This window comes from Podarcis bocagei (assembly GCF_964188305.1).
Source record: "Podarcis bocagei genome assembly, chromosome: 17".
Taxonomy (NCBI): domain Eukaryota; kingdom Metazoa; phylum Chordata; class Lepidosauria; order Squamata; family Lacertidae; genus Podarcis; species Podarcis bocagei.
In genome coordinates, this window is record NC_138143.1 from 11821404 (window position 1) to 11846388 (window position 24985).

At 41.6% G+C, this 24985-nt stretch overlaps 1 protein-coding gene across 8 annotated transcripts in view; it reads left to right on the plus strand.

The window, feature by feature from the left end:
* The window catches only part of DNM2 (dynamin 2), a 66926-nt gene that overhangs the window by 1942 nt on the left and 39999 nt on the right, over positions 1-24985 (plus strand). For 6 of the 8 annotated variants that reach the window (XM_081176319.1, XM_081176320.1, XM_081176316.1 and 3 more), the window contains exons 2-10: positions 13481-13554; positions 15062-15211; positions 15600-15803; positions 16346-16444; positions 17632-17792; positions 18721-18863; positions 19997-20132; positions 21895-21962; positions 23160-23298. In XM_081176319.1, the coding sequence (XP_081032445.1) occupies positions 13481-13554; positions 15062-15211; positions 15600-15803; positions 16346-16444; positions 17632-17792; positions 18721-18863; positions 19997-20132; positions 21895-21962; positions 23160-23298 (1174 nt within the window). The remainder of the gene's footprint in view (positions 1-13480; positions 13555-15061; positions 15212-15599; positions 15804-16345; positions 16445-17631; positions 17793-18720; positions 18864-19996; positions 20133-21894; positions 21963-23159; positions 23299-24985) is intronic. The other 2 variants (XM_081176315.1, XM_081176318.1) reach the window with 1 other exon arrangement.

A 24985-nucleotide genomic window follows, 5' to 3' on the forward strand; every position in this document is an offset into this window, starting at 1 on the left:
CTTTCTGTGTAATGGTCTCACAGATAAGGATGTAGCACAGTATTATGTCGGCCTTCCACCTGTGCACTTTTGTGCCATAAAGAACAGTTAGCAATAAGTCTTGCAGACCACACTTTTGCTTTCTGCTGTTCCTTAGTTTTACACATAGCTAACAAGTTTCTCTCTTTTGCTCTTGCATAATACATTTGGAATTCAGAACATGAATTCTGTTCCTTAATTTTGTGTGCAAGATACATAAAAGTGACCCATAATTTCAGAAATAAATGCACAATATCTTATTAACCACTAGGTAAGCCATTACATAGTAGGCCTGCTATGGACTGGGGTGTAATGGATATATTTTAGCAAAGCCATATACTCTGTACCTTAGGTTGCACAGAGCCGTGCCATTTGGGTTAAATGTTCTGCCCTGAGCTCTGTCTCACAGATAGGATAGTTATTTGAAGAACACAAGTACCGTATTTTTCGTCCCATAGGGCGCACCGGCCCATAGGACGCAACTAGTTTTTTTTGGGGGGGGGGGAATAAAGGAAAAATTTTTTTCCTTTATTTCCTTCCCAAAACTAGGTCGGGGAATCCAAACCAGGTCGGGGAACAGTGGGATGGCGGCGCTCCGCCTCCCCGCTGTCCCCCGAGCTTGTAGGGCTGGCGCTGGGGAGAAGCGCACTTCTCCCCAGCGCCAGCCTCCAAACCAGGTCGGGGAACAGCGGGATGGCGGCGCTCCGCCTCCCCGCTCTCCCCCGAGCTTGTGGACTGCAGGCTGCTGCCTGCAAGCCTTGCAAGCCCGCAGGAATTCCCGCCGGGCTCGCAAGGCTTGCGGATAGCTTCCTGAAGCCTGGAGAGTGAGAGGGGTCGGTGCGCACCGACCCGTCTCGCTCTCCAGGCTTCAGCGAAAGCCTGCATTCGCCCCATAGGACGCACACACATTTCCCCTTCATTTTTAGAGGGGAAGAAGTGCATCCTATAGGGCGAAAAATACGGTACTTTGCTCAATATACCACTCTTTCTTAAAGTCTCAGAGTAATCTGTAACATAAAATATAAAATGAAAGATGGAAAATAAAACATGTCATCAAAAACAATTATTTGACACCTGATTCCTCCTTCCATGTCCCTGAGCATTGATTAATCCACTGCCGATTGCACACCCTATGGATGTGGCATGGCATGGTGCTGTCAAATAGACTACTGTGCCAGACAGTCTGTTACACAAAATGATCTAAACAAAATCACCTCTAAGCAATAGACTTGTTAGTCTGTTGCAGCAAGAAACACCATTTTCAATGTACCACAAAACACAAACGTCTATTGTGATGTAATATTCTACTCTAGACATTTTTACCTATACTTGAAACATGTTTCCATGGTACATGAGGATTAGCAGTGACAATGACAGTCTGCTTTTAGTCGAAACAAAATAAAAAAATTCCTTCCAGTAGCACCTTAGAGATCAACTAAGTTTGTTATTGGTATGAGCTTTCGTGTGCATGCACACTTCTTCAGAAATCTGAAGAAACAAACTTAGTTGGTCTCAAAGGTGCTGCTGGAAGGAATTTTTTTATTTTGTTCGACTATCACAGACCAACACAGCTACCTACCTGTAACTAGTCTTTTAACCCCTGATAAGCAGCAGAGCAGCCCTATGCTAAGAAAGAGTTTTTTATGCTTGTCTTTGCTACCCCGCCCAACATATAATGGGTGTTTTGCTTGCATTAAATATTAGTGACTGATAGCTCTATGTACAAAATCATAGTGTATATTTTTGCTCAATAGCATTTCTGTAACAAATAAGATGAGATATACCTTCTCATATGATGATACCAATAGTAATGACTGCGATTTGTTTTGTCCTGCAACTAATTTTAATGTGCAATATCTACCTGAGGACCCAGAGATAACCCTCCTTACACCTTGGAGGATTCTAACTTTGAAACTTTATGCTAAAAAACTTTCTGCCTTGGGGGTTCTTAGCTGCTTTTCATCTGCTTTGTCTTCACAATTTGCCATTTAGGAATTGCTTTCAATTGTGATTAGGGAGCTATATCTCAGGGATTGTTTCCCCCTCACTCCCATTCATATGTAGAGAAAAAAATGTCCAGTAGCATCTTAGAGACCAACTAAGTATGTTCCTGGGTATAAGCTTTCCGTGTGCATGCACACTTCTTCAGATACCTGCAAGCACACTTCTTAGTTGGTCTCTAAGGTGCTACTGGACTTATTTATTTATTTATTTATTTATTTATTTATTTATTTCGACTGCATCAGACCAACATTGCTACCTACCTGAATATGTAGAAAATGTTACTGAAATGTGATTGTGACAGAAAGGGAGCACACATTGGTCTGAATGTGTTTGGTGAACACTGATTTGAACAGCCTTAAGTGATGGTGGGGAACTTCTGCCCAGGGCCTCCAGGCTTCTCTAGCCAGATTGAACTCTCCCTCCTAGGCCATCTCTCTCCCCAATCCATGTCTCCAGTCCGCTCACTAGTGCTGTTATGCATTTGCCTTGAGTGTTTTGCTGTCTAGAATGTGTCCTCGAAGTATGATAATTACACTTGTTTGCCTTGATGTAGGCGCATGTGTAGAAACCTGGCTATAGTATGGATGGAGTGTAGCATACTGTAAAAATTACATGCATTGCCCTCCTACTTCTGCATTTTGCCCATGAGGAAATGCAGTGATCAAACTATTTTAAACATTTTTCAGTGGAGTTGGTGTTCTAATATACTGTACATCAATCACTACCAATAACTAAACAGCTATAATCCTGGGTGTATATTTTGATCCAGTAGTGAATTCCTTGCCATAATCATTGCATGTAAGACATTTTATATTGACATGAGACCAGTATCTGGTTTTCTGGAAGATGTGGAGCAAGCATCTGAACCTACTTGAGTCTTTAGAAAACCAGCTTGGTGTGAACTTTTATCACAGAGTTCACCGCATGTCCTCTTCTGTGAACAGTTGTGAGGGATGCAGCCTAATGAGTGAGATTGCATGTATTAATGCTGTATTTCAACAGTGATGCTAAAAACTGCAATAACTAAACTTCAGTCAGACTCATGAAGGTGGAGCATGAAGTCAAAGAAGTAGTTTGCCTCAAATCTGCACCTGCTTTTGAAAAAGTACATCTAATCAGATATGTCTTCCCTCTCCTGCAATAAAACATTTCAGTTTACTAAAGTCATTTCAGTTTACTAAAGCTATTGTATGTGCTAGCTTAGGTTATCCTTTACCCAAGCATGTTTATAACACGTGTTGTATCTATGGAAATTTCTGATGGTTGCAGGCTTGGGTTGTCTTTGATGTTTCCATGAATAGGTGTCATTGTCAGAGTGCATATTGATGCTGACAAACAGGAGAGCCTCTTCTGCTTTCAGTTGATCTGATGCAACACAGAGATCTGGGAAAATGTATTGCATGAAGGGACTATTACATGGTACGGGATACTTTGGGGGCTCTATAGTGCTTTCCCCATACATATCTGAATCCAAATTTTAAGTGTGCGCTAAATTTACGTAACATTTTCTTAATTATATTCTTGCCACAAAAGTTCTTATTCCTATTACTCCTTGCTAGTGACCATTTTGCTGGAGGTTTTCCCAAAAGTTCAATACAGCTTGTGACATACAAATTAAAAACAATGGGAAAACACAATAAAACAATTGAATAGGGTCAACAAGAATATCTTATTCTGGGAAGCAGGTCATTACTAGTAAGTAGCATTGTTGATATAACTGTCAACAATGGAAAATCATTCTTTTGTATTTTAAGTGCCCTGCTATTCTGTGGTTGGTTATTTAAAGTAAAACGGTAGCCGGGAGGGTGGGAAGCTTGGCCTTGTGCACTAACTGGCTTTCAGCCTCCATGAAGTTTTTCCATTTTGTAGAATGTAATTTGTGTTGTTGGATGCTGAATGCATTGGACAACAAATACATAGCAAATGTTTTGAATTTTCAAAGAGAATATCTTCGTAGAATCTTCATCTTAAAAGTGTCAGACCTCAGTTTTTTCCAGCAGGTTTTGTAATGGTTTTATCTGGAAGCTACTGTTGACAAGTGTTTCATCACTTCTTTTCTTTTTGTCTATCATGTAGAAAATTGTTCCTTGATAACAGACTGATGTTGTTGGTTTGCTTTTTTACTTAATTGACTGGGTAAGAAATATAAATCTTTATGTAGTTTTACCTTAGGACTTGGCTGTAGACCAGGTGGTGGAACCCTTTTCTGCCCAGGGCCGTATTCCCTGCTGGCAGCCTTCCAAGGGCCATGTACTGATAGTGGCAGGCCAAAGTAGACAAAACAACAAATGTGAATCGTTTTTACACTAGGCTTCTTCACACTCTCCTCCTAACATTTCACCCAGACAAGAGGCATTTTCAGAGTTCAAGGACACATTCCAGCCAATGATGGCTGTGATTTGGGGAGACTTTTGAGATCCAAATAGAGAGGCCTGGAGGGCCACATGTGGCCCTTACATCTGAGGTCCTCCACCCCTCCTGTAGATAGTAGATTTTATGGTGTGTTCTTGGTGGAAGCGGGAAGCATGTGTAGTGATGTGTAGCAGTCCATAGATTTCTAATGTAAAGCAGTATCATTATATATCTACATAACAGTGTTCAGAAAGTGCCCCTGTTGCATGGGCCAGTGATGAATCATTGAACCAATGATGCTTTCAGAGGCTATAACTAGTGGCTGGGGCATAAGATTAATGATACCATTATGGTAATTGCCATTTTGAGACAGTGCACATTTTCTTTAAATCAGGGGTGGCAAATCTACAACTGCTTCCATTGACTCACCAACCCTTTCCCTATTAAGACATCCCTTTCTTTCCCTCTCAACTTACCCTGCAAAAACCATGTTGTCATTTTCTGACATGGTGGCATTGCATGAAGGTCTTTTGTCTCTACTAGCAGTGGTGCCATGCCTGAGGAAAAAGAGGTGATTTTGAAGCATAAGTTGAGAGTTTTGCTTTTTATTTGCAGTGCTGCACTTGGTCACATCCACACTGCTATGCAGCTTTTAGAGGGTTAGCTAAACTTCACTGTGACTTTGAGTTGAAAACAGTGAACCACTCATGCTGTACACAGTCAGCAGTGCTATTACTTGATAACGCCTTGGCAGATGATTACTTCTTAATACTTGGCACCTTCATTTGTAATCTTTTAAGAGCCTAGTTGCTACAGATAAAACTTGTAAATCGTGTTTGTGTTCATGTTTTGGTGACTATACAAGAGCTGTTAGTAATTCATGTTTCTTAGGTCGTGGATACATCATTGGTAAGACTCTGCATAAGGCAGCTTCGTATGTTCGATTTCCTGAAAGTCTGCCTTTCTTAAGAGGATTGGTCACTTCCTCTAGGAAATGGAACTGCATAATAAGCAATAATTGTGTGTGATAGGGTGGCAAGTGCTGCTAGGGCAGACTAGTCAGGAATTCTTAGGGCTGAGAAAAACTGTTCACTGTCCTTCAGAACATTTTTGCCAGTGCCAGATGTTCCCTTTTGTCTATTTGTATGAGAAAGTTCACCTGTTTATTTACATTGCCACTCTTGCTCTTTTCTTTCAATTAGTGTGCCAGCTCTCATAACATCAAATGTACCTACACCTGATAGGCTGCAGTTAATATCATCTTATAAAAACTATTTCATGATTTGGCTAGGATTGCCAGGTAGCTAAACTAAGAAGGAAGAAGCAGTAACCAGGTGAGATGGAAATAAACTTGTGGTAAAGCATCAACAGTTACAGAATAATGGTTCCAAAAAAGATGAATGTTTGAGTTTTTGGCAAACATTACTGTACACCTCCGGAACGAATTAAGTACTTAACCCGAGGTATCACTGTACTTCCCAGAATGACTTTACTATGGCTAGTGACTGCCTGCTGAGCACAATGATGCACAGCCCACCAGCAGAGATTTCTACAGCACATTTGTGCACCACAAGAAGATGCCTCTGCCCATCCTTTGATAGGAACAGACAGTGGGCCTGGTCCAAGGGATTTGAGTCAAAGCTTTGGTTAACCTTTGAAGAAGCTTACCTAGGTCAATGTAAGCAGGGATAATCTAAGTTTCAATTTCAGTCAGTTTGGCTCTTCATGGTTCTTTTGTATTATTTTATTCCATGGGTAGGAAAACTAAGAACCCAGGGGCCAGATCCAGCCCAATCGCTTTCTCAATCTGGCCTGCGGACGGTCCAGGAATCAACGCTTTTTTATATGAGTAGAATGTGTGCTTTTATTTCAAATGCATCTCTGGGTTATTTGTGGGGCATAGGAATTCATTCATTCCCCCCCCCCAAAAAAATAGTCCGGCTCCCCACAAGGTCTGAGGGACACTGGACCGGCCCCCTGCCGAAAAAGTTTGCTGACCCCTGAATTCCCTTCTTCATCATGTTGTATGGTGGAGCTCAGCCCTGTTGTATCTAGTATGCTTGATGTCAGGATAGAACTGGTGATATGAGAAATTCTGGGCAGGTATTTAACCTGTGTGCCGCCATCTAGCTCTGGCAGAAGAAAAGGATAGCTAGGAGACCAGGTCTTGCTGGCTACAGGCTGTCTTTGCACTGTTTCCTGGAGCCAGGTCTGACACCTGGGCCCAAGTTCTGCTTGCATCACAACACCCAGTGCCTCGGGATCAGCTGTAATTTTTCAACCAAACTGCAGCTAGTGGTATTAACTTACACATGGTCACACGGAAGGTTACTGCTTCCCTGGTCTGTCTTCTTGTCTAGGAAGGGTACAAATCCCCACCAAGGATCCCTGAAATAGTGAATTCCCAAAAGTCTACAAATCATGCCTGCATTGGACTAGATGACCCCTGGGATCCTTTCCAATTTTATGATGGGGGTGTGTGGTACATCCAGAATCCCTCAGACTTTTGTACCCAGGTTTTGGTAGTGACTAAGGATACTTTGCTGGGTTGAGGCTGGGATGCCAACTATGTTGGTTCTTGGAGGCATCAGATCATGGCACGTACACGGTGGGTTCATCTCATTTGGATCACTGCAACACAGATTATGTGGGGCTTGCCTTTGTATTTGGAAACTGCAGCTGCAGAAAGGCTTATGGCTAGGGCCAGTTATGGGGAGCCTGTGAATGAATCCTTGGCAACAACAGCTAGATTAGCTGGTGGTCCTAATTATTTTGAAATGCAAATATTGAGTTGCTTTGTATGTGCTTGCCTCATGGAGCCATTTCAGTAGTGGAACTTTGGGTGAGGAAATGACCTTTTGACAAGTTTGCTCAACTGAAGTTTTCTAGGGATAAGTGGAACCTGCAACAAATTGCAAACACATTTAGGAGGCCAGCCAACTATGCCCTCTTCCATTGCACCTCTTGTGTTTTTCATTTCTCTCCCCCCTCATCACCAGTCGGTAAGCATTCTATGCCCACTGAGTATATTACATCCTTGTTGGGCCTACTTTTGTTTTTCTCTCCCAAGTTTCTTTTATGCTTTTGAGTGTCTTGGGGTTTCTTAAGCCCTTTAAGTGTATCGAAACCTTCCTTATCTGCATGGATGGTGACATTTTTGGCTATGTAAGGTGCCAGGCTCAGAGAATGAGTTTGCTATAGGATAACACTCCTGTTTGGTGCTCTGAGTGAGATATGAGTGCCTGGACTGAAGCAATGGTAGAAACGCCCTTGGCTTGTCAACGCTGCCATTTGTGTTTACTGTAGGGACAGCCTGGCTTCAGTACTACATACAGCTTTGTTTATTTCTTATTTGCAGCGTGCTTCCTTCTATCTCCATGAAATAGCCACTTGTTAAAGCCACTGCATAATGTGCTTTGAAGCTTTGTTTAATACATATGTATTTCAGCATTCTCCTTCATCACCAAACCAAGTTTCCCTTTGACCTCTATTGAAGTTGTCTGTCAGTAATGTTGTAAGGCTCAATTGTTTTGGCATTATGCAACAGAGGACTCTGGGCCTCTTCCTCTGACTCACTGTGGTTGTACTTCCTGTCTTGTAATGTATGTCCTTTGGTGTCCGCTTGCTAAAAGCTTGTCTCTTTTTATCAAATGGTTTCCAGTAGGACTTCAAGTTTTAATTAGCAGATCAATCAATTAAAGTTGATAGGGGAAGGAAGAACAGGTGTTTGTGAGTATGAATGGAGTATGTATTTGTTTAAGTGTGTAGGGTGGAAGGGAGATGCTTGTCCTACCCCACCTTCCACAGCGCCTATTCCAACCCCCTGCAATAAAGGAATCTTTTGGCCCAGCATGGGGCTCAAACCCACAACCCTGAGACTAAGAGAGTCGTGCTGAGCCTGCTCTTGTTTTAAATGGATGTAGTTTTTACCAGAAGGACTGTGAACTGTTGTAGAAATCATGTTTTTAGGACAGCAACAACTACTTAGGGTTTTTTTTAGAGGAGCTTAGTACAAGGGATGTATGTGTCCTAAGCTGTCAGAGATGGCTTTAGAAAGAACTGCTTCTGCTGTTGTGGCAGATGCTCTGTTGGATGCTTTTCAGTATGGCACCTGGTCCATGGCCTCCACTGTGGTTGCCCAGAGAAACATCTCGTTGAGACAGTGGCTCATTGATTCTAGTTTGGAAGCACACTTGGCCAGTCTCCTTTTCTCAGGGGCAATGATAATGATGATGTTGATGATAGTAGTAGTAATATAATTTTATTATTTATATGAAACTCATCTGATTAGGTTGCCCTAGTCACTCCGTGGCTCCCAACAAAATATTAAAAACAACAACAAGAAAACATCAAACATTAAAAACTTCCCCTACGCTTTTTGGGAGTCTTCAGGTTCACTTGGTGGAAATAAGAAATAAAACCAAGGTACTGCCTTCTGCTAAAATAGATGAATGCAAGGGATGACAGTCTTCCTTTTTTCATCCCCCATGCAGCTTTCCCAATCTACCTAAATGACAGCCTTGGTTGAGAGTTTCCAAGTGACTGGAGAAGACCACTGTTGTGACTGAAGCAACTAAGATGTTTTTCCTTGTCCATAATGTTGAAATAATTGATTTCTGTGCAGACTGCAGTTAAGTATGTAGTCGTTCTCATAGAGAAGACTTGTATAAAGCTACTCTAAAGTTTTATATCTTGATAATGGGGTGGCTCGTTGGAGTTCTGCAGATCTGTGAGCTCTGGCTTCCGTCATGGTGTCCTGTTGTGCCAGAAGCAGTTTAGTCATGCTGGCCACATGACCTGGAAAGCTATCTGTGGATAAATGCTGGCTCCCTCAGCCTGAAAGCGGAGATGAGTGCCGCACCCCATAGTTGAATTCGACTGGATTTAACCGTCATGGGGTCTTTTACCTTACCAAGCTAACAACTTTGAAGGTTAAATGGGATGAGGATAACATAAACAAATTTAAAGTAATATAATAAAGCATCAACAAAATATTATTTGTTTATTATTAATAATAATAGCCAGAAACCAAGCGGCATAATCTGTCTACACAGATATGTATTTGGTTGCCTCTTGAAACCCAACACAACTGATGCATTCCTATAGGGAACCAGATTTGCTAACCCACATCAGATCACAGAGAAACATATTTGTACCTTCAAGCCACCTTCTTTTACAACTAGCTGTCAGCCATCTCTGCTTTTATGTTTCTCGGTCTCTGTTGCAAAATTTCCATTTCTTACCTACACACACCATCAGCCCCCTCCCCTTAGGTAGCAGAGGTGTACCATCTTTTCCAATCTTTGATGGGCTTCTCCTTCCAGACATCCCAGAGAGATCTCTGTATATTTCCCAGCCATTTTTCACCATTAAATAAAATATTGCCAGACATTCCTTGCCATCAATAAGCGTTTTTTCTTTTAACCTGAATGAAACCAAAAATTATCAGAACATTCCACAAAAACCTAAATTAAGTTTGGATTACTTGGGATTTCCTGACAAAGGAATATTGCTCAGTCAGTGTAATAGTACTGTGGTTTGCACCTTGTGGCAAGCCAGGCTATGGTTTATCATGAACAAACGCAAATGCTAATATTGTGCCCACCCTGTTCCTCCCCCCCCCCAAGCGGGGAGGAAACGAACTGGAGTGCCAGCTTAACATTATAAACCAGCGCTTGTGGTTTGTTTGTTTTTCCAAGAAGATGACTTACTACAGCCATCACCAACTTGGTTATGTTGGATTTCTAGAAGAAGAAGAAAAGAATTGGAAACTTTTCTGTAGCTGCAAATTAATTGAGATCTGATTTACCAAGTTTATTGAATTACTGTTTACTTGTAAATGTTTAAAGATTTATTTTGATTAGTGTAAAATTTATACACTGCTTGATTGAAAAAACAGCAACCTCAAATCAGCTTACAAAAGATAAAATAGTAAAACAGAAAAATTCACAGCCATACTTAAACATACAGAAGTTAAAATACTAAAATAAAACACTTAGTAAAGAAAGCTAAAATATATTAAGGGGGAAATTAGTACGGTGTACAGTGGTACCTCGCAAGACGAATGCCTCGCAAGACTGAAAACTCGCAAGACGAAAGGGTTTTTTTTTGAGCTGCTTCGCAAGATGATTTTCCCTATGGGCTTGCTTCGCAAGACAGGAACGTCTTGCAAGTTTGTTTCCTTTTTCTTAACACCGTTAATACAGTTGCGACTTGACTTTGAGGAGCAACTCATAGCACGCAGTGTGGTAACCTTTTTTGAGGTTTTTGAAGACTTTGGTGATTTTTTAAGCTTTTCCAAAACTTTTCTGACACTGTGCTTCGCAAGACGAAAAAAATCTCAAGACGACAAAACTCGCGGAACGAATTAATTTCGTCTTGCGAGGCACCACTGTACTTAGTGTGATTTAAATGTTATATTCAAACATATAGCTTTACTTAGAATTTTTTATTGGATTCCTTGAAAATATTTGGAGAAATGACAACTCTGTAGCATCTTACTTCCTTTACCTTTAGATTTAAATAGCAATTCAGGCATCCTAAAATTTTATGTGCATAAAAAAATCAGCTTCCTGGGGATAGCCATCTGAGAAATTAAGCACAGTCTTGATTTAAACTGTGATTATTGTATCCATTCTAGTTCACCAGTTCTGATGGTGGCTATGCTTTCATGTCTCAGTAAACCGTAATTACCATGAATATGTAAATGGAGCAAAAAACACAACCCATGACTAGTGCTGCATCTGGGGATCACAGTTTGTTTTGCTACAAACAAACCATGATTGTTCTTGGGTTTCCAATTGTGTTTTGTTTGAAATGAAACAAACCATGATCTTTAGTTCAGAAGTAATACTAAGCCAAGGCTCATGGTTTGTTGCACCCGCTCATGCTAGGGGAGGATCTAAGTGGGAATGATTTATGCATTTATTTTGCACTTACTTTGATGTGCAGACTGAGCAAATTTATATCCATTTATATCCATTCATTGCTGCCAAGTGATTTTAGAAAATGATGCATTTTAAAAAGTGCCTTCACTATCTAGGATCCCATAAAGGCAAAGTGACCCCTAACTGTTAGGTCCAGTCGCAGATGACTCTGGGGTTGCGGCGCTCATCTCGCTTTATTGGCCGAGGGAGCTGGCGTACAGCTTCCAAGTCACGTGGCCAGCATGACTAAGCCACTTTTGGCGAACCAGAGCAGCACACGGAAACGCCGTTCACCTTCCCGCCGGAGCGGTACCTATTTATCTATTTGCACTTTGATATGCTTTTGAACTGCTAGGTTGGTGGGAGCAGGGACCGAGCAATGGGAGCTCACCCTGTTGTGGGGATTAAAACTACCAACCTTCTGATCAGCAAGTCCTAGGCTCTGTAGTTTAACCCACAGCGCCACCCGCGCTAGGATCCCATGCTCATGGTCAAATGAAGATCATACATCATAAAACCTTTTCAGTCTTGGTTCCTGTTTCCTATGAATACGGTAGTCTCGTCAGCATGACTAGGAAGCAACAGGAACATGTCTTTCTAGGTAACAAAGTCTCACACAATGGATCTGCATAGGACACCACGCACTCAGTGGGAGAGGATTGGGAGTGACTCTCAAGGCAAGTTGCCAAGTGCTTTGTTCTTGTTTTTGTAATTGGAGATTCTATTCTCTTGGGGAAATTTCTCAAAACACTTTGGGGTTTAGAGCAAAATATGCTTTCATGGGGCCTTACCAGGTTCTGTGTTCTGAATTCATGGGTGTAACAACAAGAAGGAAACTGCACTGGTCCATTCAGCGTTCACTTATTTGTACAGGGCTATTATAGCCTATGTTTTCTGCAGTCTTAAGTGCAAGGTGGCTAATAGATGCAAAATAATTTAAAAGCACTGCTTTATTAGGAAACGAAAGACCAGCAGGGAATAATGACTAAAATCAAATGTTTTTTATTTCTTTATCCTGAATTTTTAAAAACCTCTTCTGGTTTTGAGTTTGTGTGGATTTTGGGAGGCTTCAACTGAGCTGTAGTTACCCAAAAAGCAAGAGGTTTTAAGACTGGGAAATTCTTTTCAAAGCATTGTGAAAGTAGCGTTCTGCTAGCTAGGAAGACAGACATTTCCAGAGCTTTGGGGCATGTACTTCTTGATAAACACATGGATTCTTAGTCTGTCCCCCACTCCAAGAGTATCAAATCTATTTTATTGACGTATTAAGAGCTTAATTTCAGTATAGGAAAAAAGATGGATTTATGATAATGTTTTAATAGTATCACAGGTGTTTGGGAAGTATTTCTCTGACTCCTGTATATAGGGGCAGCTGTTGGCTGAGGTGGCAGGAGAAAATTGAGTTTGCATACCACCAACGGAAGACAGGAAATAGAAAGCCTGATATTTGTACACTACTGCCTTTTCTGTATCTTTACAAACGATTGAGGATTTTTCCAAAACTCTGTACCAGCATCCATTTAGAAATCTGTATGTATCTAATTTGGTAAAGTTGTTAGGAATTCTCAGTTGCTACCAGAGACTTCTGAAAGTCTCTTTCCATGTCTATCAGATATCTCAAGGTCTCCCTTAGACCTTCCAGATCCACTTGCTTCATCCAAGAAAGCTCTTTATGCTTCTGAGCCTCCATGTACTAGCTATATAGTTAAGGAAGCAGCAGCAATTGCACCACCTCTTAATATTTGCTAATATAAATCTAAGCACAATCTGCCATTAACCATGGAAACCATGAACAACATGTTGAACTGTACAGTATTTACCATTATCATTCCCGTACATCAGGGTGGCCATATTGATGTTCTTGAGATACATGTGGACTCCACTTCTGATCAACCCCAGTCAGCATGATTGATAGTCAAGGATTATGGGACGTGTAGTTCACCAACATATGGAGGACACCACATTGACTACTTCATAAAACTGTCATTGTCTTCCTTTGTATGCTATTACAAAATGTGCCGGCTTTCTCATTAAGGTGGCCATTAAATCCTATGGACATAATTTTGGAACAGTGCGCTGTTCCAGAATAGGATTTTAAAAGTATTGTTTGTCAGTCCTCATAATTGCAGTATCTTTTTTATGCCATTGAAGTAACATTATCTTGTAAAAATACTCTGCAGAGATTTCCTGCCCCGTGGATCTGGAATTGTTACCAGGCGTCCCCTCATTCTTCAGCTTATCTTTTCTAAAACAGGTATGTGGTTTTTTCATTGTATTTGAAGAGTGACCCAAGTCCTTGTGTGAATGCTGATATGTCCGTGTGCAGTTTCTTCTTTGACTGTGACTACTCTAGAATGCAGAAATCTTTATTTGCTCTGGTTAACTAGCATTGTTTATGTTTTTGTGGGACTATATTTCAATGTTCTTAACATGTTTCCAAGCCAGTGTCTTTATTAAGTAATTTACTATGCTTTGGTAAAAAACATGGACATGCTTTTTCTGAATACGTTGATTTGACTTGTAAAACAAATATGGATAATGAATCAATCAATTTTGTAGAGTATTAGAATTGTATTCTTAAATCTGAGTGAGGGGAGACTGTGTACAAGTTGAACCAGTGCCCGGCTGCACTTGTGGGCCAGTAAGCTGAAATTGAATCCTGCTAAGACAGAAATTGTGAGTGAGTAGTTTCCAGTTCTAAGAATGAGGAACTTTGCCTATTCTAGATGGGATTGCACTTCCTCTGAATGAATATTGGGGGGCAGTGGGGTGATGAAGTAACCTGGGGATGTCATGCAGCAGTCAAGACTAAGTTGCTGCCTGGGCCACCCTGTTCTAAGGGATTGACCTAAGACAAACAGCAACAACAGTTTGTTGGTCACTGTGCCCAACAAACAGTGCATAGCATGACTATGATAGCATCTCTCCTCACGCTGCCCAGGGTTGGCTGCTCAGTTCATCATTTGCAGGAACTGCACTCAACACCTTGGCACCACCAACCTGAGCCAGTGTGCTAAGCAAAAACCAACTTGCAGCACAGCTGTAGCAGCCTCCCCCTTCTGCCCTTTATTGTGCACTGTGCACTGACTGCCTAGTTTGGTGAAGGTGCACAGGAGCAACTCTGACGGTCTATTGAAGGTTTTCTGTCGGGTTTTTAAAGAGCTGTCTTATGGTTATGGCTGGCAGACACATTAGATAGCAGAACATCATGTGTCATGGGGTGGTGATAGACTCTCCTGAGAGTATGATCCTTAGCAGCTGACCAACCATCCGGGAGTTGTCAACCATTTGGGGCTTTTGGGCACACATTTGCAAACTGGGCAAATTGTTGTGGGCATCTTGCACACCCCACAAGCAAGCACACTCCACAGCCTATTGTACTGGCTTTGGTAGAATGCTTCTTTCAAGCCCAGTTTCAGCAGGGAAAGGATAAAGGGAGAGGACCATGTGGGCACCGTGGAAGACCTCTCTGGGCACATCGCTTGGGACCAAAGCAGCAACACATTGGTAACCTAACACAGTAAATGGGCAATGAATATTTGCATAATTTAGGAAATATAGTGTGTCTCCCCCTCCCCTCATATTTTCATCTCATAAAATGAAACTGCTGAGCATGCAGTGCAGCCCTACTAAATCAGGCGTGCAGTATAAAGCATTGGGTATAGTTGAAAGTGGTTTTTAGTGAGAGCTCCTGAGTGAGCCCTCAAAAGCTTTTCCAGAGGTGTGAATTCCAATCTGACAAAGTGTTTTCTCTCTTTCAGAATATGCAGAATTTTTGCACTGCAAATCTAAGAAGTTTACAGATTTTGATGAAGTCCGGCAGGAGATTGAAGCGGAGACAGACAGAGTTACAGGAACAAATAAAGGCATCTCTCCTGTTCCCATTAACCTGAGGGTGTATTCGCCACATGGTAGGTGTCGTTTTGTGCTCTGGATGACCTTTTAAAAGCATATACTACTGGACTGAATGCATATATTTGAGCGCTACTGGACTACTCAAGTATCCTGGACTGGAAATATTCAGTAAAATGGAAAACTATATCTTTATTTGGTACTGAGGGAGTAAGAGTCTGTATGTAGCTTAAGCTGTAGGAGGATGTGAAGGCATTAGATGCATTATTATGGTTAAAAAAGGCTTTGGGGTCTTATTGTCGTGAGGACAACTAGCTAGATCTTCCTAATGGCTTCCTTCCATCCTTGTATGAAAAGACTTCGGCAAAGTTCCTTGAAGTTACAAAGCAAAACTTGATGACCTTCTCAAAAGGAAGTTCTTAACACTGTGCTCATTTTTCTTTTCAGTATTGAATCTGACTTTGATTGACCTTCCGGGTATCACTAAGGTGCCAGTCGGTGACCAACCCCAGGACATTGAGTACCAGATAAAAGATATGATTTTGCAATTCATCAGCAGAGAGAGTAGCCTGATTCTTGCTGTGACTCCAGCCAACATGGATTTGGCCAACTCAGATGCTCTCAAAATGGCCAAAGAAGTTGACCCACAAGGTAAAAAAAATCCTCAATTTTTTCTCTTTCACCTTTTGCACTGATAAATTCCACACAATTCCGTGGCAGAATACTGTAGGGTCTCCAAAATCTCACTCTGAGCTTCTCAGCTAAAATAATTGGGAAGCCCCAAATCATTCTAGGTAGAATAGTCCAGTGCCAATGTGCTTTTTCTATGGTCCTTTGCCAGATACCTTTCTCTGCTAAAATGCTGGTCTTTTAAAGGAATTTTCTAGAGGATCCTGGGAACAGAATGATAGTAGCAGAAACCATAAGGTTAGGATAACTGGAACTTAAAATTGCAGGGCAGAACAAGATGGAATAATTCATACCCTTGGTGGTAATAATTAGTTTTGTGCATTATGAAGTAAAATAAAGAAATCAAGAGCTGTACAAAAGCCCTAATCGCACTGATGTGCAAAGTTGCTGTGCTAAGCTTATCATTTATTATAATATGTGTTATAGTTCCTGAGAACTTGTTTAATCTCTCACCTGAATATTTGGATCATCTGTTGATCAGCCATTCTATTTCCCCCCCTCAGGCTTACGGACAATTGGGGTAATAACCAAACTAGACCTGATGGATGAAGGCACTGATGCAAGAGATGTTCTGGAGAACAAACTTTTACCTCTGCGGAGAGGTAGAAAGCTATTAAAACTTATAACTGGTGGCTATTTGTGTGAATGAACTCAAGTACTGTAGCATTGATCAGATTCATAGACTAATAAAAAGAGTGTTTGCTAATCAGGCTTGAAGGAAGGAAGTACCTGGGCTCTAAACCATCATGCAGTGTGCATTTAATGTGCACTCTGGGTAAGAAGGAGCAAATGAAAGTAGCTAGTTTTGAAGTTTGCTTGCTGTTTATCTGGTCCCTTTGTCATCCAGAGCATTCCTAAAGCACTCAGATGTACAGGGCTACTGGCAGTCAGCTTTCTTTTCTTCCTAGCATCTTTGGGTGCAAAATGTCAGCAGGATGCATATGGGACGTGATCTGCAACCAAGCTTCATGAAAAAGCCCAATATATTTGACATGAAGTTATCAGATTATTTATTCCACCCCCTCTTTTGGCAGGAAGCAGTCAGTGGTTGGAGCCGTATATTTTCATATACCTGTTGGAAACTTCTCATTTGCACAGTAGAAGGGACCTTAGTGATGGTCCTAGCTGAGTGTTGTGCATTTAGAGCCAATTTGTGATCCTGATGAATTACTCTGGCTCTTGTGTAGCTTTTAACTTGATTAGATTAGATTTGATCTCTGTATAGGTCTGTATACTGTATAGCAGGAGATGACTCATCTCACCAGCATGAGCTCAGAGTCTGACAAGAGTGGGTTCTTCATTACCCCTTCAATAAATATGCTTGCTATACTGCTCAATACCACAGTTCTGCATTTGAAATAAACGGTGCAAAATAGGCACATTTTCATATTTTATATTTGGGCTGTACCACTTGGTTTTCTGTAAATTTCTGAGTCACAGTGCTTTCATGTACCAAGGAAGACAACTTGTGACATCAGAGTGTGAGGCCAAGTTCTATGGGAAAGAACCATGCCGTGTAAAAATTCCAGCCAATGGCTGTTGAATGTCCCATTTCATCTCTGCATGGCTTCTTGTCTTTTCAATTAAAATAGGAGCAATAGGCCCTTCTTAATTTTTAAGTGTGGATTGTTGTAGAAGCTAGGATTCCCCACTTCTTTTGTACCGTTGCAACTATGCGGCTTTCTGCAGTGGTTGCCCTGTTGTGTCCTAGCTGCTTTCTCTGCATTTGTACTGGGGTCCTGTGCAAAACTTAAGGCAAAAACTAATATATGGAGCTGTCCACTCATAGGCTACATTGGAGTTGTGAACCGGAGCCAGAAGGATATTGATGGTAAGAAGGACATCAGAGCAGCATTGGCAGCTGAGCGCAAGTTCTTCCTTTCCCATCCTGCTTACAGACACATGGCAGACCGCATGGGAACCCCTCACTTGCAGAAGCTGCTCAACCAGGTAGGCTGTTCCTGTGGCATCCTGGCTCTTTTGCCTGGCTCTTTAAAGTTGGCTGAACATCACTGTTTCCCCTTAAACCTTGCAGAGATGTTACATTATGGAGGAAGGTGGCTGGTAGCTCTCACCCCAATGTGATTCTCCTTCCTCAGTTTTTCTTACTGAAAAAATAATAATCTGCTATTCTTCATTTTATAGCTGGTTTAAACATTTGAAAGAAACAGGGGAGAGCAGAAATAAGGGTCTTTGGTTTTTAGTTTATTTTTTTCAGGTATCAGCTTGTTGCTGACATGAAATAAGTATGTAGTCCTGCTAATCTCCCATCATACACAGTTTTCTCCGTGGAATTATTCCAAATGAATATGGATTAAACTTGCTGAAGCAGGAAAAGACCTGTAGATGGTTTCCATAAGCCAGTGCATGTTTTGGAAGTGTTGAAAGGGCTATGCTGGGAGCAGCCAAGTTTTCTTTTAACTTTGTTCATCCCCAGCAAGGGCAACAAGGAAAGGATTTTGGTGCTAGAAAGAAGGATGAGGTGTTCACCTAGGTGGTGGGCTTGCAGCTTTGTTAGGCTGAGATGGGGATTTAGGCATTCTTGGGGCTTATACCAAAGAATCACAGCCTACTGCAGGTTTAGAGTTCCATCACACCACAAAGGGGCAGCTGATGGATAGGAATTTTGGTAAATACTGGAGGCGGTTTTGGAAAATTGTATTAAGTTGAATTAATTTGGCAATGATTTGGAAAATCAATAAAAATAATTGGCAAAAAACAGCAACAGTTCCATCACACCACAACTCACCCACTGATCAAGAGCTAAAGAGACAGCCCTCGACCTAGCTGGCTTGAAAGGGAAAGCTGCTTTTATTCAGCACTAAGCAAAACTACTTATAATGATGTTGATATTAAATGATTGCTTTTTTTTCCATAGCAATTGACAAACCATATCCGGGAGACTCTTCCATCACTGCGTAGCAAACTCCAGAGCCAGCTTTTGTCCCTTGAAAAAGAAGTGGAGGAATACAAGAACTTCCGCCCTGATGACCCTACGCGGAAAACGAAAGCCTTGCTCCAGTAGGTCAAATCTACATTTAGCTGTGCCTCTCACAAGGGGAGCTTCCTTCCTTTGTTGTGTTGTGCTTTCAGAGGCTAGCTTTCATCTTGAGGTAGCGTGAAAATGTAGGGTGGTATCCAACTAGTTTTACTCAGAGCAGACCTGTTGAAATTAATGGACCTAACTAGTCATGCTTATTAATTTCAGTGAGTTTATCCTAGGTAAAACTTAGTTGAATATCTGTGTTGTGGCAAACATCCAGTGTGCTTCCTCTGCTCATTTTTTACTTGTACGGCATCATTTATGTGTAAGTTGCAGTTCACAATGTTGCATAAGGAAAAAAGTATGCATACTAGAGAGCATCCTTTTGGATGTATAGGATGCACAAATTACATGTGACTTTTGCATTCTTTTACATTCCACATTTGGTCGTAAAGTGCATGTGGAGTGGTATTTTTGTGTAGTATGGTTGTGGAGCAGCAAATCTTTTTTGAAACATAGTTTGAACTTGATCATCTTGACAAGACTGTTGGCCAAAGTTTGAGTATTTTAACATCTTACATTTTTATAATGGATTATATTATGATCAAATCTATTGTTTTTCAGCCTAATTGCATGTTTTGATTTTTCTAAGCAGTTTTCAGATGGCAGCATAAAAAGTTTTATTGTTGTGATAGTGATAGCGTAGTGTGTGCCAAAGTAGTGTACCAAATAAAGTCATCTCCTACTACAGTCATACCTCGGGTTAAAGTTGCTTCAGGTTGAGTGTTTTCAGGTTGCGTTCCACGGTGACCTGGAAGTAATGGAACGTGTTACTTCCAGGTTTTGCTGCTCGCGAAAATGATGTCATGCGCAGAAGCGGCGAATCGCAACCCACACACACACAGACATGGGTTGCGTTCTCTTCAGGATGCGAATGGGGCTCCAGAACGGATCCCGTTCGCATCCAGAGGTACCACCATATGTGTTTTTTGAAAGCTTCCTGGCAAAGAATTAGATTTCATACTTACATGCCAAAAGAAGTTGATCTAGTAAAAAGTGTTACCTTTCACTCTACATTCCTGATTGACTGATAATGGCTTCTGCTCATTCAACAGACTGTGGCATTATATCAACTTATATAAAAATTTGGTTTTAATTTATATCTGCATAGGATGGTCCAGCAGTTTGCTGTGGACTTTGAGAAGCGGATTGAAGGCTCTGGGGACCAAGTAGACACGTTAGAACTATCAGGTGGAGCCCGAATAAACCGCATCTTCCACGAAAGATTCCCTTTTGAACTTGTCAAGGTAAAAGACATGGGATTTTACCTCCTTGGGTGATTTGCGAGCTACTGCTGGAGGGCATTCCTGATAGAGACAATGCCCCCTACTGGAAGGATCAGACAGGTTCCCTCTTAAGCCTTTTGCCACCTCTCCTGGGGGAAGAGTCATCCCTCTCTTGAGACTGACTGATTGCTGTTGGTGACAGTTGGGTCTTTCTTTTCTCTGAAAAAAGTCTTCTCATCTATAGACTTTTTAGTGTTTACTTTGTGCCAGTTTGTGAGTTCAGTGATTAAGTATGGTGTTTATGCAGGCTATAGCTGTGCATATGAGAGTACTGCTGTATTTTCAACCCACTGTTGACAATCAGCAAGACACATTTCCCCCTCTTAGCAGTGTTCTGTTGCTTGCTAGGAAAGAGCAAAGTCACAAGTGTCTGCTTTGGGCTGATGATCCAGACCCCTTTGGAAGATCTTATCTAATCATCCAAAGTTTTGGGCACAATTGGTTTCCCATCCCATAGAAGCAGTTTTATCCTTACAGAACAATATGGAAGAAGGCCATGCAACATGCACCTGCAGACCTAATTTCATTCAAGTCTAGGACACATAATGGGGCTTACTGAACGTATCTTGTCTTTATGGCAAAAGGCAGTCCTTAAGGTTAAAATCTCTTAACTTTGCACTCACATTTGTTAGCTGACCATTTGGTACTGACCTTGAGGTGTACTAAGGCAAACAAATGCCTCTTCTCCATTCCCAATGTTTAAAAGATAACAAGAGGCAAGTTTAGTTTTACTTACAGCCTGTTGACCTGCTCCCGGCCAGAGTGTTACTTCCAAAGCGCATCCAACAGAAAAAAGGGAAGATTTCAGCTACTACTTTATATTGTTGAGTATCTGCTATGATGTGTTGATTTTTTTAATATTATGTTGCTTTGTGTATTTGTGGGCTGGTGAGAGTTGCAGTCCACAACACCTGGAAGGTACCAGCCTGAAGGCTGCTGTAGTGTGTTACATCTCTATTACCAGCCTGATGTCAGCACATTTTTGCTGAAAAACTGAGGTTTTAGTTGGCATCTTACTCGGCACCCAAAAATATCAAAGCAATACAATGTGAACAGCAAAATAAAACAGCACAAAATACACTTCCAAGTTTCACAGTGAAAACTGCCATTGCAAACAGGAGAGGGTTTCAAGAACAGTTGCTTAGCTGCTCTGGTGCTGGCGGTCACTACTGTTGTGTGTTAAATGGCCTTGTCTTGCCTGTAGGTTTGAGGTCTGGAGAACAGTTGACTACTCCCTGTAGTAGGGAAAATGTAGCAACAGACAGTAGCAGGAATAGCAATCTTAAGGTTAAAAAACAGTTAAGTTCCGGGGAAAGTTAAGTACCCCACCCACACACCCCATCAATTGACAAAGTGTTATGTTTACCAGTGAGTAGTCAATTGACAGTTCACACAGATGTCAGTTTTGTCCCAGGGTGAAATTCAGAGGCTCTACTTGCACTAGACCAAGACAGAGCTTGCCCTTGGGGTTGAATCACAGGGGATGCATGATCCAGAATGCACTCCTTCTACTGAGTAGAATGGTCTTTGGCAAGTACGCTGTTCTTGGCTACTACATAATTTGTATCCTGGATCTTTGCATAAGTTTTCTCTAAGGTGTTTGGTAAGTATGGCTTCTCTAAGGAGCAAGCGTCTGAAGAAGAAAGGAGGGCCCCTCTTTGTGATCAACCAGCAATTTTGTTTCACCCGTTTCTACCAGCATTGGGGGCTTTTTGTCTTCTAGATGGAGTTTGATGAGAAGGATTTGAGACGAGAAATCAGCTATGCAATCAAAAACATCCATGGTGTAAGGCAAGTATAGGAACAGTAGCTGATTCAATGCAACACAGTATTATCTTGTTCTCCACTGATAAGCTGTATGTAATGATAACTATCTGGGATGCAAAGGCAAGCTGGTAGTTGGTCTGAGATGCCTTCTACTGATGGTGGTTCCCGTTCTGCCCAAGTCAAAACGAAGAATGTCACTGAGAAGATGAAAGGAAACAGAATGATGATCACCCTGTCGCTGTGCCTGGTACTTTACCAAGCCTAAAGGGAGGATCCTTCCTCTGCTTGGAGGAATTTGAGTGAGAGGCAATGAAAGAGAAAGTCCAGGGCTGTACATCCATTTGCAAATACTTCTAGCACAGCTCATCTGTCAGACAAAACAGCACAGCATTTCTGATTGGTGGCTTTTGCTTCCCCTCCCCTCCAGTTTCAGCACCCTTTATTTCATTTTGTTTATAGATGCAGCAATGGGAGACATGTTTTTGAGATACATTGGGCTTCTTCTGTGAATAGCTAAACTTGAACTCTTGTTAGGACTAAAGGCTTTTAATGCCCATATGAAATGGGCTCAGGATAGGATGTATAGGCCAGGAGTTTCTGTAGTTCTGTTGAGGAATGAACAGTTCCATTTAGACACTATCCTTTTGGGGCAGTAGCATTCAAGATCCATTGCTTCAAGTGTAATCATCTTCTATTTATCTCCTTCCCCCGTCCCACTATCCTTTATCTGTAATGTCTTTGCCCTGGCCAGCTTTTATTCTATCCTTTTTCTTGTCAAGGCCTTTGGTTTCTTAATTATTATCTGGGGGCGGGGGAGGGGTGTTCTTTTCCCTAAAACCCATATCCTTTTCCTTTCTTGCCTATCTGCCTCCTGTCTTATATTTTGATCTAGAATAAAAAGCTTCTTAGAAAGAAGAAACCCTCTGTAAACACCTACAGTTTAGAATTCAATTTGCAAAAATGTCTTTCTGTAGCAAAGACTAGAGTTCATTCCCCTCTTTTGTCTTATCAATTTTTTTTTCATTTTCTGATGCCCTTATTCTACCTTTTGAACTTTATTATTTAAATGGGAGAGGGCTGGGTGCAGTGGAAGGTTTTAATAGTTGCGGGAGGGAATTGTGTTCTAGAATGTTGACAGTCTTTAAACCTGTTCTCTTCCCTCTCCTTGTTTTTCTTCTCTGCCATGTCTTGCCTTCCTTTCTCCTGCGTGTGGATGACTAGGACGGGGCTGTTCACACCAGACTTGGCATTTGAGGCCATTGTGAAAAAACAGTTGGTGAAGCTGAAAGAGCCTTGTCTGAAATGTGTCGACCTGGTTATTCAGGAGTTAATCAATACATTTAGACAGTGTACCAGCAAGGTATTGAACTAGCTGGAGGCAGCCTAGCCCTTTACTGAGTGGGCTGGGAAAACCTGCCAAAACTGCACTGTTCTAATCTGCTCAACTTGCCTAACACAACCTCCAGGAAGAGCTACAAGCATCTTCTAAAATCCTGATTGGCTGGTGTTAAGGTGGGATTGGGGTTTACTCTGCAGGGGAGACTATCAAGTTTCATAAGCTTTTACAAAAATGTTAAACTGTCTTACAACATGGTCCAGATTCCAGTCTTGAAATTGTGGCTCACTGCAAGCAGGATTGGTCTGTGCTTTAAGCTTCTCCTGCTTTTATCCTCTGCCTGCAAATAGAAGCTGCTGTTAGCTCTCTGGAGGTTGGCTAGGTCTGTGGGTAGATTCTTCTTGGATCTTGGCCCTTCTCTAAGTGCATGGCTTCTTGATCTGCCATTTAAACCGCTCCCTCAGGTTTTTTGCAAAGTCATGGCTGTTAGAAGGTCATGCTGCTGTTTGGGCAAATTAGCTTCAAATGCACTGATTGGCATAATAAACCATTTCCAGTCTGAAGGCCATCTGTTGGGAATTCATTTCACTGTTTCAGTGTGGTTGTCCCATCTACATGCATATTGAAAAACTGACCTGTCAAAGAGCTAGCTTCTCCCCTGCTTAATTTGCTGAAATCGACAGCAGGGTGTACAAACTGAGGCTCCAGGATCATGCTGCCTAATTGTGTGCCCTCTGGACAAGAACTTTGATCTTCAGCAGAGTAGCGAAGGTGCTGCTCTTAAGAGCGGTTTACATTGCTTGCTTGTTACAGTGGTGTATGCTGTAGGACTCCGGGTCCATTTCTGACAAAGGAGTTGTGTGCTTTTGTTGTTATGTGAAGAAGCCAGCACTTGCTCTCCAAGGTCCTTCAAATCCCGACTATCCTGATGCAGCAGAATCTGCATCTGTCTTCTGGCCCACAAGGTATCTGAGTAGAGTTTGGGCAGCTTTCTTGAATTCAGATTCCAAAGGATTTTGTACAGGAGTCATTCCCCAAAGAAGTGCTCCTAGTCTGAACAGCAACTGATGAAGCGGGGGGCAGGGAAGTGGCAGAACTATGAAACAGGGAGCAATTTTGGACACCATCATGAGAGGATTGACTCTAAATCCAGGTTTTTCAAGACCTGAGGGTCACTTGCCAGGGGAAATATCATTCTTTGCAGGCGAAATGAGCCAGTGAAACAGAAATGAAAGGTTAAATGCTGATTGCTGAGACAGGCCTCATTCTTATGGATATGACCAGTCTTTGTTGACTGTACCACTTCAGATGATGGAATGCTCCTTATTACAGAACATTTTCCCCTTATAAAGAAGTAGCACGTTAGAGAGAAGGGTGCTAGGCTTTCAGTTTTCCTGACACGTTGGTAGAGATACTGTTTTTATGTATGGAGGAACATTGATTCATGTGAGCCCCATTTTTAGTATTCCCATTCCAGGCACAAGTTGACTACAAACAGTCACAGTGTGGAATTCTAGCATCTTGGGCTCAAAGCTTCAGTAGAAGTGCTAATTATATCAGGTTGCAAGGTCAATAACGTGTTAATTGAAAATAGCAACCATCACCAAATACTGTAAGTATACAGCTCTTCTCCCTCCTTCCATCTGCTAACAGATGCCTGCCAAGTACTGTTTCGGAACATGGAAGACTCTAGTGCAACAGTAGCCAACCT